The sequence below is a fragment of the Typopeltis vanoorti genome, chromosome 19 (assembly GCF_054136105.1).
Source record: "Typopeltis vanoorti isolate ZY-2024b chromosome 19, IOZ_Tvanoo_1.0, whole genome shotgun sequence".
In the NCBI taxonomy this organism is placed as follows: Eukaryota; Metazoa; Arthropoda; class Arachnida; order Uropygi; family Thelyphonidae; genus Typopeltis; species Typopeltis vanoorti.
Window position 1 is genome coordinate 102,253,072 of NC_143567.1, and position 19,600 is coordinate 102,272,671.

Sequence of the window (19,600 nt, forward strand, 5' to 3'; positions counted from 1 at the left end):
AAAGGGAAAAATCAGATCAGATTTTTCCCTTGTGTATATATGCAAAGTTATGTGAAAAATTAACTCTCGCATGATTTTATATTTACTGTGTTGACTTCAGTTATATTTTTTACCTACCAATACTGTTATTTTTATCATTCCTCTTCATATTATCACTTGTATTGCATCGTTGTATTATATTTCTTTTATCATCCTTGTTTGCATTTCATATAAAATCTGTAAGGATGCATCTATCTTCATGTGAACAAAGTTGAGGATTTTGAATTCGGTTGTTTTTCCAACAGCGACTTATGGATGTGAGACTTTGGCTGTTGAGGATATCATATACCGAAAGGCGTACAAATGAATGGGTGTTAGAAAAGATCAGTAGAACTTTAAGGTTCCTAAAGGATATTGACAGAAGAAAGTTAAAATATTTTGGACACATTGAAAGGATGGGTGGGGGGACTTCTCAGAACGGTAATAGAAAGTAAAGTTCGTGGAAAAAGAGGAAGGGGTAGATCATCAATGAGATGGATGGATGCTGTGTGTGGAGCAACTAATCTTCAGAGAGTTGAAGTCTCCAGAAAAGCAAACAACAGGACTACATGGCGAGGCCTGGTGTGGCACATCACTGAGCGTCGGAGTGAATATACGGCATCTGTGAATGTCCAGTGAACATATAGATAGATATAAAAACTGGATATATTCATAGAAGACAGAACCTCAAATGAAATATGTATATAAAGAATACCTAGATTATTGCAGGCATCCCACATGAGGTTCCACGAGATTCAGAAATCAATCTACGAGTATACAATCCAAGAGTATATTGTTGTTGAATTCCATTTAGTACGGAAATATCTCTCATAATTTGACCAGTGGGTGCTCTGTGCTTATATATTCCAGTATGGCGGCTTTAGCAATGAGCGAAATAGAAGAAAAACATCCACCCTTCAGAAATTACGCTTTTGTCAATTTTTTTTAGAGTAAAAATTTAAAAACCTTAAAATGTTAACTTTTTAGGCTATTTTAATTTTAAAAATTCAAATTAATATTTTGAATAAAATACCTTTAATTTTAAAATTAATATTTTAAATCATTTAAACTTTTTGGTTTATAATTTATTTCTTATTATTTGTAAATGTTTGTTGGGAGAAAAGTTTGAACTAAACGCAAGTGAAATAACATCTGAAATTGTCTTTTTTTTTATTATTATTATTCTAACAGAAAACAACCAGTACCTGGAGAGGAACTTCACCGTTCGATTCAGGTGTTTGCTGGACAACACATCGGGTTTCTTGGTAGGTAATTACATTTGATGTTCCCGGTGATTGCTAGCATAAATTTATATTAATGTTCGCCCACACACGAATTATTATTAGCATAAAATCGATTGCAATATATATCTAATACCAAATATAATTACAACTATGAATATTTAAATTTACCTTGCAGTCATAACAAGTGACGATGGAATCATTTTAATAGATGAAAAGATTCTAAAGTATATTTAAGAGATCGCAGTCTTATAAATAACTTAATATCAATTGAGTTAAATTTTATTCCGTTTGTGGAGTACACTCTTCCTACTTAATAGCTTTTAACGCTGCCGTTTTCCCTAATATTTTCTCTCTAGTTTTATGTTCCAACGCTGCAGCTAATCACAAACACTGCTACAGCACAAGATTTTATTTTATTTTTTTTAAGTAAGTGTCTTTGAATCCACAACAACGTGATGCTACTTGCATAGAAATCTCCCAGTCTAGCTACATCTCGAAACATAATTTTCAAGAATTACTTCGCCTCCCCCGCCTTCATACTTTCAATCCTGACCTCTGTAATGCAGATAAAGAATTTATTGACATTTGGCTTACTGAGTCTCTTCTTCCCTCAGACTACAGTGAAAAAGCAGTGACAGTATACATTTTGGGGCATTTATCAGTCCTTTGTAGATCAGTGGTGTTGCAGAAGTAAATTATTAGTAAAAAAAAAAGTTAAATTCAGAAAATTACCATTATTCGCGTGGAACTCATATACGTTTTTGAAGTATAAATTAATAAATAAATTGGTCGTTTAGCTCTTTGAGTGGAATACCATGCATATCTGGTGACTGCTGCCCCAAAGGTGCTGTACAAAAGTGCTCTTTGTTTCCCTCAAGCGAATCGATCACCTCATGACCCTAATATGCCGAAAAATTTAGTATACAATGATTCAAGTACAACTTAACGAAATTGATAACTTGCTTGTAATAGCAACTTTGTAGTGATAGCATTTAGCTATGCATACATTTCATTGATCACTGAAATTACTAAATTAAAGTTATAGTAGGTCTGGAAAAGGAAAAAAAAAACCTTTCACGTTCTTTGATGCGCACAGCTTCTTTGATCAGTGAATAAGAATCAGAAGGCTGTTTCCTACTTGTGGAAAATCACAAGAAACTATAAGCGGAATAATTCTATGACAAGGCAGAAATACTGCTCGATGATTTTCACCGGTCAATGAAGTGTAAGCACCTGCAGCGTAACTGATTCATAGGTGGTAGTCGATCCGTTTAACTGCAGTAACTTACAGTTGAATTCTGTTTTTAAGTTTGTTTTGTGATTGCCATTTCAGAGGTTAGACATTCGTGGTCGCATTAAAGTCCTTCACGGACAAAATCATAAAACCGAAGAACCTCCACTTGCCCTGTTTGCAGCCTGCACGCCTTTTGGACCTCCTTCCCTTCTGGAAATGCCGCACAAGGACTCCATGTTCAAAAGCAAGCACAAGCTGGACCTGTCACTAGTCTCTATGGACCAAAGGTACGTCATAGCAGCTGGCTACGCTCAGTAGTAATGAAAGAATAATTATAAAAAATTCTAATGGATTATTTTAATTATTAATATTATTTTTATATTTAGGGCGAAGCAGGTGCTGGGTTACTCCGACTCCGAACTTGTTAACAAGGGTGGCTACGATCTAGTCCATTTTGATGACCTGGCTTATGTGGCCAGTGCTCATCAAGAATGTGAGTATGCGGTTTATTTATTTATTTATTCATCTGGTTTACTTGAAATCTCAAATGCATTATACTTGCTTTAACCAGTTCTTGTTGTTACGAAGCGTAGTCGATTGATTTTTCCCTTTGTATACGAACAGAATACCTTAGTTGTTATATTAACTTATATTAGTCATATGCAGGCTGCATATGTTGTGTGTGTGGTATGAACCCCGTTTCTGTTCAATCGCAGCACATTAAAGTTTCAACCCCGTGGTGGAGAATTCGTTTCTTGAATACTGTATCCTCTCCTTTTCATAAAAGAGATGTTGGTACACAAAACGTGTTGACTTTAGAACCACCCAGCGTTTACTGCACTATTCAATTGATCAAAGGATGTTTAGAATTGACTCAGTAATATTACATGATGTGTAATATCGTGCAGATGTTTATATCAGTGTTACCATAACAACGTCGAATATATACATTTTTTTTTCTTTGCAGTGTTGAAGACGGGAGCCTCTGGGCTCATAGCATACCGGTTGATCACGCACGAGTATAAGTGGCAGTGGCTGCAGACCAGCGCGCGGCTGGTGTACAAGAACAGCAAGCCTGACTTCATCCTGTGCACGCATAGGCCGCTGATGTAAGTTTCCTTTCAGTTGTGTGTGTAACCTTTTTTTACACCCTTTTTTGTATGTCTAACTTTTTTACACTCTGCCATTCACAAATAAATAAATAAATTTCCACACAGGGATCGAATAAGCTCTTCATCATGTGAATCATCGAACTAGGAAATCAAACTTTATCTCTTCATCAGATTTTCTCTTTCCCGACTTCTGTGTTATTTTATTTGTTTACATTTTTAAAGATAAACGTGTCGTTATCATTAATGATATTAAACTAGTCAAAAGAAGTTTATTTAAAAATTGAAACAGGCAGGTTTAAGTTTTATCCATTTAAAAGCAATGTATTTGTTATTAACAGCTTTCCTTAATATAATCCGAGATAAAAAAAAAATAGTTCTCTACAAACTCATTAAAATAATGAAATTCGGTATAAACTATTAATGTATAGATTCCCAAATCCAGTACATAATATTCATTAAAATCGCGCAGAAATTTGCTCACCCGTTCTTGAAAAGAACACGCCGAATTAACAGAAATAATACTACGGCATTAGAGCCTTAATTCCTTTGGCACTTCCAAAGAATTGCAATTCATATCGGAAAGTTTCTGCCTGACCTCTGAAGAGAACCAACAGTTCGAACAGCTATCAAATTGTTGAATAAACATTTTTAACACATAAACACAAGAACGTTAAATAATACTTTATTTACAAACATTTCAGCTTGAAACTAACAAGCCAAGATTTAGTGTTAGAAAGTTATACAAGGAAGAATGCTAACAATGAATTGTTCAGAACGAGATTATGCGCGTGTTCATACGACGTCACAACGAGATATAATTAAGGTATTAAAAAAATACAGATGACTAAGGCAGATGAGACTACATCGGAGATGTAAGTTCGAACGGTGTAATTGGGTCTTGACCCGAAGATTCGGTGTTCGGTATTTACATCATGATGTGCTAAGCAGGAACTTTTTGTATGCCTTTACAATATGGGAAAGTCTCATTCTCCTTCATGATGATTTTTTTTAATACTATAATCATGTTTTGACACAGAAATCATCGGATTGCTATGAAAGATTCCAGTGGTCATGGGATTGCTATGACGACTGGAACTGTAGCTGTCGTTTTGTTCTAAATTTGCTGAATTTCATCCTCTAGATTTCTTATACCTGGTCAATGTTTCATGCTGGTATTACGATGTCACTAACTACACATGTTGCTTTTCGAGTACACGATCATGCCTTTGTTTATAGGCTAGATGAGCAATGTTGTCTCATGAGCTAATGATCTCTCTCTCTCTTCTTTATCTCGGCACAATCGGTATTGGCTATCGTTACGGATCTTTTCAATCGTTTCATTTTTCGCTTATCATGATTTGCATCCATTATTAATGCGAAGAATTGCTGTTCAGAAGACATCAAAAGAAGACGAGGAATAACAAAAATAACAGTCATAGACATGTCTAAAATCTGCAAGGATGGGTCCGTCTCCACAGTTGAGAATTCTGGATGCAGCTGTTTTACCAACAGCGACTTATGGATGTGAGACTTGGAACTCAAAGAAGTCTGATAGGAAAATGATAGCTGCTTTTGAGATGTGGTGTTACAGAAGGCTGGTAAGGATATCATATACTGAAAGACGGTCAAATGGATAGGCAGATCTTTAAGGCACCTTAAAGATATTGACAGAAGAAAGCTGATATACTTCGGACATTAAAAGAGATGAAGGAGGACTTCTCAAGTCAGTAATGGAAGGTAAAATTCCTGGAAAACCTGGAAAATTCCTGGCATGACTGATCTTCAGAGAGTTGAAGCCTCCAGAAAACCATACGACAGGACAACCTGGACTAGAGAGGACTGGTGTGGAACATGACAAAAGAAAAGAGTGCGGCATACGATGATGTAAAATGTAGTAGATGGATGGATGATTTGCAGTCGTTTGTAGATTATTATTATTATTATCATATCCCTCAGAACTGAGGATTATTTCGATAAATGTCGCTCTGAGTTATTTTAGGAACAGAGGATGAAAGTATCAATTAGAGTCCATGGATCTCCTCAGAATTTGAGGGGAATACCTTTTTTAATCAATAAAATGAATTAAGTTACACACACACACACACACACACACACACACAATTAGTAATTACCGTCTCCTTGTTGAATGAAGTTTTGAGTTTCCAGCAAATATAAAATGGTTTTGTGTTTTTTGCAGGGAGGAGGAAGGTCGAGACCTCCTGGGCAAGCGAACGATGGACTTCAAGGTGACATATTTGGACGGAGGGTTGGGGTCGCTAACCGACCGAAGTGGACTTCTCTCCGATAGCGAATTCGTGCTGCGGTGTCAAAGGACCAAACGGTACAAATCGCAGATCCGCGACATTTTGACGACATGTCGCAAAAGGAAAAACACCGGCGAACCCTGCCTGCAGGAGACGGGCTACAACAACGTGTATCCGTACCCGAGCGAGAACGTGAACGGCTTGACGCCTTACGCGGCGGCGGCCGCTGCCGCCAGCATGTCGCAGAATCTCTTCTCGACGATCGACAACTCGCGGTTCCTCGCTCCCGAGAACTTCCTCCACTATCGACCGCTAGGGGGCTACTACTCGGACTACGCTGCCGCCCAGTACGCCAGCAACGGCTTCCTGGACATGGCTTCCCCAAGAACGTGCTTCCCCGCTTACCCCGACGGCAACCAGCTGGCCAAGGAGGACAAACTGTACCCGTGTCAGATCGAGGCGGCCAAGTTCAACGGTCAGGTCTCCGTGAGCAAGCCGGCCTCGTGCTGTGAATCGTACATGACGGCAACGGACCCCAGTGCGACGTTGCGAGGTTGTCTGATGACCTCCACGGGGACTGCCATTCAGCCACTACTGCCATCTATCGACAGAGAACCGAAGCTCGGGGAACTGACTTGTCGCAACTTCAACTTCGCCCTTCCTCCTTCCGTGGCGAACTCGGACTGCCTGAACGTTCTGAAGCCCAAATCTGGGACTTTATCGTTTCGAGAACTCCCTCACGTGACTAAAGAGGACAAATCTGCTCCGTCGTCGTCCAACGAGTCCGCGGTGACCTCCTACCCCAACGACACCAGACAGAGCGTACTCATGTGGGGAAATACTTTCCCTCGAGCCAGCAACGGCTGCCCTACGACCTCAGGAACAGTGACCCTCGACAGGAAGTCAACGCCCAAATACTACGGGCAGACCGACGGTGCCATGAACCTTGCCAATATGGCGTCCTCGTTGTGCAAATGGAGCGGTACAGCAGCGACACCGAAGTCTGCTTCGCCTCATAACAGTACAAGTCCTGCCAGTGGGAAGGTGGCGCCCTCTATCGCCTACAGTAACGCTTACACCTCAGATGTAGCAATAGAGGTAAGTTTACTTACTGTTGGTTTTCTTTCGCTTGCAACTCTTTCTTATGCTTACAATTTCTTAAACTTAACTGACAACAACCCGGTTTCCAGGGATGGTCAGAGTCTTTCTCAGCTGTCGACTTCGTAAATAGGATTTGTCAATAATAGGCTGTTGCCATACAGCCAAGTCAGCATTTACCGTATTAAATAGGCCATGGTGGGCGGATGGTGTTTTTCATAATTAGAAATGTCACTTAATACGATGATTAACACCTTTATCCTCGGGAGATACGTTCCAAGACATAATGCGGATAGCGAACCCGCGGCTAAGGAGTAACTGCGGTATGTAGTGTTAAGATCAGGATGTGGAAACATCCCATACAAACTTGTTAACAGCGAAAAAGAAACTTTTCAAAATTAGAACGAGAAAGTTCATTGTTCGGAACTCGTGTGAGAGGGACGTTGGTGGTGTAGATGAGGAGTTGCCCAGGTGGATAAGAAGCTCATAGATGGGTTTTCACGATCACGGATCCATGATGGTGGTGGTATCATTACTGTGATACACTGTTTTTGGATTCTTTACACGAGTTAAAACTAAATATCAGTTATAGAAGACTGGTTAATCGCCATTCTACTCTCTCTCTCTCTCTCTCTCTCTCTCTCTCTCTCTCTCTCTTTCTTTGTATGTGTGTGTGTGCTATTTCAGCAGAAGCAACTCAGGCTATAAAGCTAATATATTGTAGCTGCTAAATGCGACTGTTCCTCGCCCAATCATTTTCATGATAACCAAAGTAACCAACCAGCCATCCTAAACTTAACGATAGGTTTGCAGTGCAAAGGTGAGATCCTGCAAGTGTCCCATGTCATAATCATGTCCACACTACCAAATCAAAGTATTCTTTATCATGCCAATGTTAGTAGTATATGTTTGGGAAGAGACTTCTTTATTAAATACACTACTAGTAGTAGTAATAGGAAGAAATGTAACTCTTAAAGACCTCCACGAGATATCCCGTGCTATTTTCTGCAGGGAAACCCCATATTTTCTCACCCTAGTCGCCAGGATGGGACTACTCAATTGAGTGGGCTAGGTTAAATCTTTCATGAAGCCACAATCATTATATTCCGTAGTTCCAATAAGGAATTTTCTCCATATATTGGGCTAATACCGTTCTTCCCAAAGAAGGGAACAAGGGTATCATCTTTCGGGCCTTGCATTCTACGCTAAAGAAATATTTTAATGAATTTATGATTATTTTGAGAGTAATCAGTCGAAGAAAAAGAAGAAATTGCGATGTTAAAGATAATAATGAGTATTATTTGTACTATCAAAATAATCTGCTATGGCTAATTGAATTCCATCTGATCAATACGGATTCTTTCGACAACAGCAATATTCTGTTAAGAGCTGGAAGATTCTTAATAAAGTGCATGCAAAAACAGAATAAATATTAAAACTTTGCGTTAATTAGATAAATAGAATTTCCTAAAAAGATGTGCCTAATTGTTGATTGGTGTTGTATAATGTTCATCATAACCTACTTCTGCGAATGCGGACCACAACTGCTTTATTAGAGAGAGAGAGAGAGAGAGAGAGAGAGAGAGAGAGAGAGAGAGGAGTAAGTCTCAATTAACCTTAGAGAGAATTTAGGCGCATCATCCTAAATATGTGAACAGAATACCATGGCTGGACAGATTTGGAATTTATAGTGTTAGAAGTTGTACATGTACGAAGTGGTTTTTTCACCAAACAAAAGTGCACCTAGATTTTTGGAGATTAGAGAAGCCAATGCTGAGATGTGTTTGTGCCAGGAGAGGACGGAACTTTATCAAATGGATAGAGCTGTGTTTTGTAGCATTGAAGTTCACGGGACGTGCATTGACCCACCGAAGAATAACGACCAGATCAGAGTATTCTGATTAGTTATGAAGACCATGTGGCGTCTGATGATCGAGTGCTATAGGGATTGCCAAATCAGAATACAAAGTCCTAGGGTACTTCTGCATTGGTGGAGAATCAGAGGAGAAGCAACCTGTTCAACCATGAGAGGAGTGAGTGGCCAGACTGAAATATAAAAAGCAGGCCATAGGATGTAGTTTGTTGAACCAGCCTCTGTGCCAGACCCGATCACATGCCCCAGCAATGTGAAGAGGAACCACTTAAGTTTCTCCAAACATTTCCATGGAATGTGTTCAATGGTAGATTGATGGTGAAGGTCAGAAAATCAGCTGTAGAGTAAGAGTAACGGAGCCCATATTGCTAGTGACTGATTAGCCAGTGTCCAGGTGGTAAAGAAGTTGGCTCCAAGTTATTTAGAAGAGCAGTTATTTCCATCCTTGGCTTTGGGGAAGGACCAAAAGTTTCGAATACCATTTGAGTAGGAAACCGTTTGCAGCATTTCGCCCATTCAAAATCAGATTTTTTTTTTTTTTTTTTTCAGTTCTTACAAACTGTAGTATGAGATAAGTGCGATGCTGGTGTTTTGGTCTCGAGCTACTTGCAATAGGTCTTTATTCCAGTCTGTTATACGGTCGGAGCATATATTTAGATTAGGGGAAACAGAAACAGGAGTCGAACCATGGTAAGGAGGAATAAAAGTTATGTGGTCATCCCATTTGGTATCCTCATCATGCCGGAGGATACGAAATTGAGTATGGCTGGGTGAAGGTTGCTTAACAGTGAAGAAAAATTGGACAAGGTTTTGATTGGAGTTACCAGAAGTGACATCTGCGGCATATTTGAAAGAACACATTGTTAAGAAAATGTTAAGGTTGTTAGAAAGATGGTGTGTTATCTGGTATTTTGACGGTTAGAAGGATTATTTGTCTTAGGTAGTTGCTATGGCAAATACTTTGGCATCCCTGCCTTCTTAATCAGCGGAGTTAAAAATGGAAGACACTTTGAGTTGTGGACATTGAAAACCCGAGATGACCTTGTTAATTGGACTGAAGAAAATCAAGCTCTAGGGAGAGTAGTCAAAGAAGCTCGAGTGATTATTAGACAAAAGAGGTTCGAGGTTGTTACGTTCTCCGATATGGGGGTGTTCTGATGAAAGCACATAAGCAGAGCTTTTTAACGGAAGGAATAATGTAAAGTGTACTTTAGGCAGCTGGGATGGCTGTTGAGATCACCAACTGCAGTTGAGTTGGGAATTATAGATCTAGTTTGGATTTTTGTGGTGGTAGACATAATTGATGTCGCTTCCAAGGCCAAGAATGTTAGTAAAGTGGCTACGGAAGATTTTTTTTTTTTTTCAAGAATTATTAATGTTATTTGAATGAGTTCTGTTGTTCAAAATGTTTAATTTTTTTGGCTAGCTTTTTATTTTATTTTTTTTATTGGGTGTGAGAATCTGCTTGTTATTTATCCTGAGATGCAAGTTAGGTACCATAAATGTTAGTCCTAGAAAGTTAGTGATGATGTCACTTTTTAATGTTTAGGGCAATCTCAATATCCTGAGAGTACATATTAGGAATTGGATGATGATAATATTAGTTCAATTATAATAATATTAATTCAGTTACAGTTCTTTTATATACGCTAAACTTTCTATTACTTTTCATTTCTGCAATTTTTAAAATTGAGTGGCTGACAGTCTTATAAAAGTCCTTATATATATATATATATATATATATATATATATATATATATAAAGTACTATGAAGCCTTGAGTAGAAAGAACGACACAACACGTTTCGTATATTTCCGCCAGTTCACCCATATTGGATATATTGTTTACTATTATTAAGAAAGGTCCAGTAGCGCATTCAGGATTTAATATTGGAGTGGGGGGGGGGGGAACCCGAGTTAAGTAGACGATTTGAGAATACACACTACCCATCGCATATGAACATCTCCAATGATCGCTAATTCACAAGTAGTATAGAAATAAAAGACAGGACACTACATAAATTTTTAAAAAAATGAATTTTAATTAGGAAAAGATTTTTTGAAAATTGTCTGGTGTTTTTTTCCCTTTTTCTTTGGAGGGGCAGGGCCTTGGCTTCCCCCTTCTGGGTGCTCCACTGGAAAGGTCATAAAGGGTGTTAGTAGAATGGATTTCGATCGCAAAAGATATAGGGTTCCTGTGCCTTCCTGCGGAAATGGTGTTTGCTTCCATAGCGCTAGGCACCCCGAAGAAAAAACATTATTGGTTCGATTCTAGTCGCTGACTAAAGAAACTTTTTCTAGGTGTTTCTTCGGCTGATTCCCGAATCAGTCGATCTCTGGCACGGAAAAGCTGGGTTCATTCCCCCTCCTGGAAACCTGCTTTTGAATCTCGCATTTAAAAAAAACAAAACAAAAAACTGTAGACTATTATAGAGATAATTCAAATAGGTATCATCTCTATAATAGTATAGGTTTTGAGCTACGAGATCGCGACAGTTCTCTGCCGTACTCTCTCTCTCTCGTCTCAAACTTCTTGATTCATCGATAGGTTTATCGTCAACTACTAGATAAAAAAAGTGAACATTGCAGGATGGACGTGAGCGGCAGCAATGTTCAGATGTTCCTTGGAGGACACCTGACCTTCCTGCAATATCAGGGATCTCCTTCCGTATCATTAGAACGTATCCCACACCGTGACACCACCTCAAGAACCTTGAGCTGTGTTTATAAAGCAAGGTGGGTTCTTTGTCTCCTGGGACTCCCACCGACCGTCTGCCTATCGTCAGTATAGAACAAGGTGTACCTTGACTCGTCTGACCACGACTTTTTTCCCCTCAGTCTTCCAGTGTCTAGTCAAGTTTGAACTTGAGCGCATTTAAAATTTTCAGTGGTGTCCAGGACATTCTAATAATTTTACTTACGAGAACTTTTCAGTATTACGATAGTACTGTTAACCTGCTTAACTATTTTTTTATGTGGTCCCATCCCCGAAAAGTGTTTGTAGTACATTCGTACCTTGGACGGACTAAGAATTATCAATTTTTTTCCCTATTTTTATTAATTGTATATATATTCACTTCAGGCCTCCAATAAACGGGACTGGGGTCTCACACTGGGCAATGAAATTCATCTCCCACCTAAGGACACTCACAAACATCCATGCCCACGGCGGGATTCGAACCCGCGCCCTTTTGGTTAGACAGCGGACACGATAACTATTCTGCCAACCAAGCCTGTAATTATAATTAAATATCGCTTGAATATCTTAGGTAGTAAATTTGTTGCAAAAACGAAACAAAGCTTATTTAATTATTTATTTTGTAAATCTTTTGTGACTTAAATTTAAATGATAAAAAATAAGAGAAAAACAAACATTTCTAATTTCTGAATTTAAATCTAGCGATATCAGTAGATGGCGCCACATGCACTGCTGCTACTATTCATTTAAACCATGTAGTATAAATTATGAAATGGAAATAGAAAACAATTTTTATAAATAGTGGACCAATGCACATTTGACACGTTTTCATAATGTAATGAATACGCAGTTCCAAAAGATACGAAAATTTCAGAATATAAGATCATAGACATTAGTGAGACCTAGCTTTCGGTGTCAGATATACTAAACTGGTATCGAGTGTAAAAGGCACAATATTTTTAGGAATGACAGACAGGCTAGGAGAGGACGGGGAAGGTGTGCTAATAATAATATCACATGATTTAGGAAGCTATGATTGTAGAATTGGTAATTTTTATTGGATATTGGTGGAGTGTTGTTATAGACCTGGTGGATCGGTTGCTAGTGATGAAGAAATGCGTCACCAAATAAAGACGATGGGTACTAAAAGTAGTAGTTATGGGAGACAAATTATCCAAACATTGACTGGGAAGAGAAGAGTGAAACCGAATTTATTGAGCTCTTGCGAGACAACTCCCTCAAGCAGCATATGACAGAAGGAACTCGAGGTCAAAGTGTGTTAGATCTAATTATAGGTGACACTGGTCATGATCATGCCGTGCTAATCTGGGAAGTGGCTAAGTATATTGAGTTCCAATTAGAAATGGTTCACGCACGCTGAACTACAAAGCAGTAAATTATGATCAGTACTACACAAGAGAGTACTAGGTTCGGTTCCATTGTATTGGTTGTGAGATGGAAAGGGTATCGCAGTGAATGGAAAGTATTTAAATATACAGTACTTAACTGGTGCAGTATCGGCATGTGTACCTAGAGTTGTGAAATGTATGTTCACTCATTAAGCAAGAGATTTTTAAGAAAAAATCACGATGTGGAAAGAATGCCTTCCAACCTGTGGGGTTTCAACACAGGTGCTAAGGAAGTGTTCAGCAGAATTGATTGTGTCTTTGTCATGGCTATAACTTGAATCTCAGCACAAAAGAGTTCGCAAAAGTGTCAAAAATGATAGTTCTGTTCCACTGGGGTGCAAAGACTAATGTATCTCACTAGTGACCCATCAGTATCTCCTGAGTGATAGTAAAAATACTAGAAAAGTTGGTGAGAGCTCGCGTGTTCACTAGAAAATCTATTCTTTGCGATGAACAGCATCTGTTTACTAAAGAAAAGTCATGTTTAAGTAAATGGCTCACATTTTGTCATATTATGATGTTCTTGAACTTTTTTTGTCTTTTGACAGGATATAGCATGGAAGGCTGGTTCATAATATACGACTGGATTATAAACTATTAGCTTGGATAAGATGATGATTGACTGACTAGTATCAAAAAGTGTATGGAGTGAGTGAGTCTGCGAGAATTAAGGTGACCAGTGATATCCCTTAGGATCAGTTCTTTGTACACCGTTATTCAATCTATATACTGTGTAATATTGAGATGCCTTTGACTGGATTCATACAGCTAGAATTGATGATTAGGGATGTTATTAGCGTACTGTATTTGCATAATTATTTGAATAGGCTGGATTGTGGACAAATGAAAATGAATATTTGTTCATTGTTAGTAAAGTTATACATTCGGATGGGATGAGATCTTCATTGGCGCATCACATTTTTGGGGTTATTCTAGAAGGAACTGATCAGGCTAGAGATCTTGGGGTTTTGGCAAATAGGAAGCTGAAGTTCAAAGATTGCAAATTCAATCTAGGGAATAATAGCAAGGCGGAAACGCACACAGACTTGTAAGGATAAGCAAATCATTTTGCTTCTTTTCAAGGTATTGATATGACCTCATCTGGACTATTGTGCGCAGATCTGCTCTCCTACATTTCTAATGATGATTTTTGCGCCATTTCCAGTGGACTTAGTACAAAGAAAGGTGTGAACAGAGGATAACAGGATCGTGGAATGCAGATTACGAGGACCGGTTGTGAGCATATGGATTGCAGATCCATTTCCAAAAATTTCACTTTTAGTTATGCCCTGTTTTCATAACGCCTTTCCTTGTTGAACCTCTGTAGATTGGGTAACGATTAATATGAGTTTGGTTGGAAAGACTGGTTTGAAACATAGCTGTAGCAACTAAGAAGGCAGTGATTATGCCAGTTGTGTGTGTGTGTGTGTGTGTGTGTGTGTGTGTGTGTGTGTGGTTTGCCTGCGCTGTGGGATAAAAAACAAAACAAAAAACATACTTTCAGGAAGGAACCCCTCAACCTCCGTATGAGACCTACTAACTCATCCTTATAAAGCAAAAAAAAAAAAAAAATTAAGAGACTTAATAAATAGACCAAGCCTCGTGTGTTTCGGTTATGATTCCAAACAATTCAATCCAACCTTTTCTTGTATCGACGCAATGTCAGGTGGGGAGTATATGTTATGTTTGTAAAGTTTTGCGTACGCGATCTGCCTGCAGTGTCTACCAAACGAATGCGCTTATGATTCCTTCACTATTAGTGGAAAAATCTTAGTAACTAAAGTAGAGGAAATTGGTCGAAGAAAACCAGGATTGTTGCTGTGCCTGTATACTTGACATGAATTGTTTCATGCTTCAATGGAAGTAACATAATGTTTCTTTTTATTTTTTCCTTCCTTCAAAATCACACGCATTATTCAAGAAATTCTCTATTTTATATTTAGACTGCTGTTGTAAGTAATGGCATTTCTATACAGAGAAATATAGTATTGTACCATACAACTTTTTCTTCGTATCGACAGAGAATATATAGGTCACACACCTTTATCTTGTGGGAAAATTGCGGAACTGCTTTCTAAGTTTTAAAGAATTTAATGTCCCTGCCGTCTCTCGATATTCTAGAACTTGGATCATAATTCAAGCGCTTCTTTGAAAATGAGGAGTCTCAGCGCCATCTATCTAAACTCACAGAAACTACGTTAGTTGCACAACATCCATTATTGTGTCTCGTGTCACGCTTGCCCGAGATAAATTACCTAACAATAGCTCTTCGGTAACATCGTCTAAAATAATAATTTATCGTAAGTACCGTTCTTTGCATAACGGGCCAAGTAATCCCGGATGTTGAGGAGAAGGGGGGGTGGGGGGAAGAAGAAATTTATGGAGCGAGTGTGTCGAGATGCGGCAGTAATTTGGGTACGACGTCCCAACTTTCTTTAGAGACACGTGGATTAAGACGGATTAAGTTTGGGCGTCTTCTAAAAACCTACAAAGTGTTTAAAAGAGAGTTTTCATCCTTGCTAAGGTTATTTAAAGATGATTTAAATAATGTCCGGAGAGTAAGAAGGAAAAAAAAAGATTTGGAAATGTTGACGGTTTAATGGGAGTCTTGATATAAATGTTGAGCAGGCCATAAGAATGATTTATAGCATGACGGAGGTTTTTCCACAAATAAATCTTATTTGCGGACAGGTTGAATGGTTGTGCTGAAGGATGCAGTGCAATACTGGAAGGAAGACGTAAATAAATCTGAATTTGCATTTTTAGTGTCATCACTTCATTATAGAAAGCGGGCATTGATTTGTTGGACTCATTTCGCCAGGAATTTGCTTCACTAAGTTCCACATCAGCCCCCCAAAACTTTTTGAACTGGTGAACAGCCTAATGGGGGGAAGGAAGGGATCTTTGAAGACTTGATTGTGTTCCCAGCTATATCGCTGAAGGTATTCTGCTCTGAATAGAAAAATAACGAACCGAGTTTTCACTCTTAAGGGTATTTCTTGTTGCTTTCTTCGACGAGACATTTTTATAAAGGATGAGCAGATGTCTTAAGACGCATTATCCGCATATAACAACGTTTCTAATGAAGACATCAAAAGAAACGAGAAAGAACTTAGTCGATAAGTCGCTAACTCATATGATTAATAGTTCATACAAACACTGATTCATTCATTCATCGTAGTACACTGACAGTGCAGAGAGGTCAGATAATTCTTTGCCTTTAATTTGAATATATTCTGCAACTAAAAATCTTTCAGCCTCTGTAATCTCATTCAGATTATGAGATCTGAAAATCCTCTAAATCGTTCAGGTATTCTGAAGATGCGAAAGATTTTTGTGCAGTCGCTATAGAAGGCTTGAAGTGATTCAGTCTATCTCTTTAGCTATCAATTGAGACCATTCATCAGACACATAAGGGATTTCTATATTACCACCCATTATAATGGATAGTTATAGCTTAAACACATCAAACATTAATAAGGGTATTGACATTGAAAGCAAAATAATGACACTTATTTGTAACGAAGCCAAGAAATCTATAATTTCTACTTCAATTACCATTTAATGAGGACCAATTTTTAACAGTGACAGCGGATATCTACTTTTTTTTAGACTTAATAACTGACTGGAAAATTGCGTCATTCTGTTGTCATCATTTCTGACGTTCCGATAAAACTCTGAAATTAAAGGTTTTCCAGCCGATCAATCTTGTTTGAAGTATTTAATGTACAAGGCGGAAAAATAATGCGACAACAGTTTTTCTTGAACAATTTATTTGACTTTCCTTCTCCTCCCTGACCCCTTTGAAAATAGTCAACTTCGAAAGTCAAACTTATATTATTAAGTGCGTCTTAATCGTCTCAAAAGTGTGGGACATGGCAAAAAGAGACAGAAAGATGAAATATACAAATGAAGCAAACACAATTAGAAAGAATACTGGAAAAAAGATGCTGGTAAAAGCACACAGGAACAAGTGATAATAAGTACTGTTGTTATTTTTATTACATCTTCATGTTTCTTCAAACTATTCACTCTTTTGCAATGTATTCTTTGAAATTCGTGTCTTGTCCGGTTATATTCCCGTTGTTGCACAGCATTGCAAGTGTAAAACTGAACTTAGCAGCGCTGAACTCTTAGTCCCATTCACCAGTTTGAAAACTTCGTGGAGATCTGATAATCAGTGGTTTCAAATCCTGCTGATGGCGCACAGAATTAGCATCATCCCTTAAATCTCTTCTTAGCATGGTATAATTTGCAAACAATTAAGTATTGAATCAATCTACGAACTAATCGCAACCTCACTGTTATGTCAGGTACACATTAATAACCCTGTGTCATATCACTTTTGCATTCCTCTTCTGGGACATAGATAGTTCTTCATCCCTTATCCAGCATAATTACTTTGAACGACAACAAATTCGCTTATGATATTCTGTTACATTCACATCATCTGTAATTTTCGCTGTGCGCGCATCTCTCTCGTCCTTTGTATTTGTTACCATATTATAAAGTTCTCATTTGTCTCACGTTTATCTTTACGAAACTCCCTCCCCCTGTCAATAGGAAATTAATAGCGAGACAAGACATATCTTTGTTCTTGCACATGTCACCTTCTCCAAATTTTTCGTATTCGACTACATTGGTTTTTACGATGTATTAATACCATTGTATCTTCCAATTTATTGCATTTATTCAAAAATTATATTGATAAACTCTACTGCACGGTCCTTTCTCCAGCCCCCCCCCTTTTTTTTTAAAAAAAAAGGAAATAAAAAAGAAATAAAAAATTCCAGTATTTACAGTAACAATATTTACATTTTGACCTAATTATTGATTGATAACATTAAATAGATGTTAAAAATATAAATTACTATTTGTACATTGTATGTTATAATTTTCTACAGTAAAATTAAATGCAAAACGTATAGAATAAAAGATTTTGGCTTTTATTCTATACAAGCATAGAATAAAAGCCAAAAGGCTATTTTTTTGGCGACCTTAATAATAATGAAGGGGATACAAATCCTTTGATGTTTATCTGCCAGTAAGCGAAACTCTAAGAACTAGGACTAAGATCTATGAGTTTCATACCGAAAAACTATCGGCAAATCCAAGTGTAAGTAACCACTTGGTAGTACAACACCAAGGCAACTCGTATCAAAGGTGGAGCAAGCTCCCTCACTATCCTTGATAGTTTTGCTTACTGGCAGATAAACATCAAAGGATTTGTATCCCCTTCATTGTTACTGCAAGCATGTTTCATAGTAACTTGTTATGCTGTATTGTTTGTTAATATTTTTTTTTTTTTTTTATTATGCTCTTACAGCTTCCACTAATGAGGACTGATACTGCTGGACGGCCTCCCTCTGCAAAACAGGACGGCAACCCCTTATTATCGATATCAGAAGTTACGAACACCCTTCTAGATCACCAGTAGTGGAACTGAGTTTGTGTTCAGAGCTCTGCATTGTTTTCCATTCCCTTGACGTGAACCCATTGGAGACAAAACTTCCTGTAAAGGGAATGTGGACTATAAACCAGTGCAAATAGGACAAACGATGCCTGTGTACAGTCAAAGTCGTTTTAAGGGACATTTTTGAGGACAAACGTGTGTGTGTGTGTGTGCATGCAGTCATGGAGGTGCTGAATTATTTAAATACATTCTCTCCCCGACCTGATAAATCCCCACACCTCCCCTTGTAAAAATTCTCTCGTTTCGGACATATGGAACAAAGTAGGCATCCATCCTTGAACTTGTGTCAACCGTGCGCTAAATTAGTGGGTTTGAAATCGAGTACAAATTACTTGCTTTAATACTTAGGATCTTTATTTTTATTACTTTGAACTGCTGTACAAGTTCAGTCCCTCCTTTCATTTAACGTTTGCGGACATTATGAGAAGAATATTCAGTCTGTAAATAGTATACATAAATATATTCTATATCTTTCATGCTCCTGTACAGACACCCCCCTCCAGTTTTGTTAATATTTTTAAACTAGATCAATAGAGTGTAAATTTAAAATTATAGCACAATTCGGCATCAGAAGGTGATCGCATTTCCATTGTAGTGAAAAAAAAAATACGGTGTTTTAAGATGAAGATATCTGCGCTTCTGTTTTTCAAAAAAAGTTTTGTTCAAGATGATGCAACAGCTTGGTGCTGTAACTTGAGACGATCAAACAGCCATACAAAGGAAATGAAGACAAATACTCCGGCAGATCTCAGAAATGCTTGCCTTCACTCTTAACCATCATCTGATTATAATTATGTGACATCATCCAAATAGCATTATGGCTCTTTCTCTCTAACTCTCTGCGAACTAAAAGTTAAGCATGCGAATGCATTTAGTTTAATTCTAAACACATGAATTATGAAATAGGTCTTTAATTTATCTCAAGTGAAATGAGTGTGGTAGAGGAATGATCAGTGACTGAAAGGGTCATCTTCATAACTCCATTTAAAATCCTGATTCGGATCCTTGAAGAAATAACGAGTTCGTCTTTGTGCAGTTAATTATTTATCATTTTGTCATCCTTTTCAAAAGTATTCTTTCGAAATCTTTCTCTGCTGGCTACCGGTTTTCATTCCTGTTTGAACAACTACCTTTACTGTACAATAAATACATCATTAAAGGAGCGACCTCTTGTGGCT

General features: G+C 37.9%; 1 protein-coding gene across 1 annotated transcript in view; it reads left to right on the top strand.

Moving 5' to 3' along the window:
- LOC150096401 (uncharacterized) overlaps positions 1–19,124 on the top strand; it is a 136,408-nt gene extending 117,284 nt beyond the window's left edge. The window contains exons 6-11 of the mRNA XM_090409053.1: positions 1,210–1,283; positions 2,596–2,783; positions 2,883–2,989; positions 3,464–3,605; positions 5,806–6,970; positions 18,276–19,124. Of these exons, the coding sequence (XP_090265179.1) occupies positions 1,210–1,283; positions 2,596–2,783; positions 2,883–2,989; positions 3,464–3,605; positions 5,806–6,970; positions 18,276–18,386 (1,787 nt within the window). The 3' untranslated portion in view covers positions 18,387–19,124. The remainder of the gene's footprint in view (positions 1–1,209; positions 1,284–2,595; positions 2,784–2,882; positions 2,990–3,463; positions 3,606–5,805; positions 6,971–18,275) is intronic.
- The last annotated feature ends 476 nt before the right edge of the window (positions 19,125–19,600 follow it).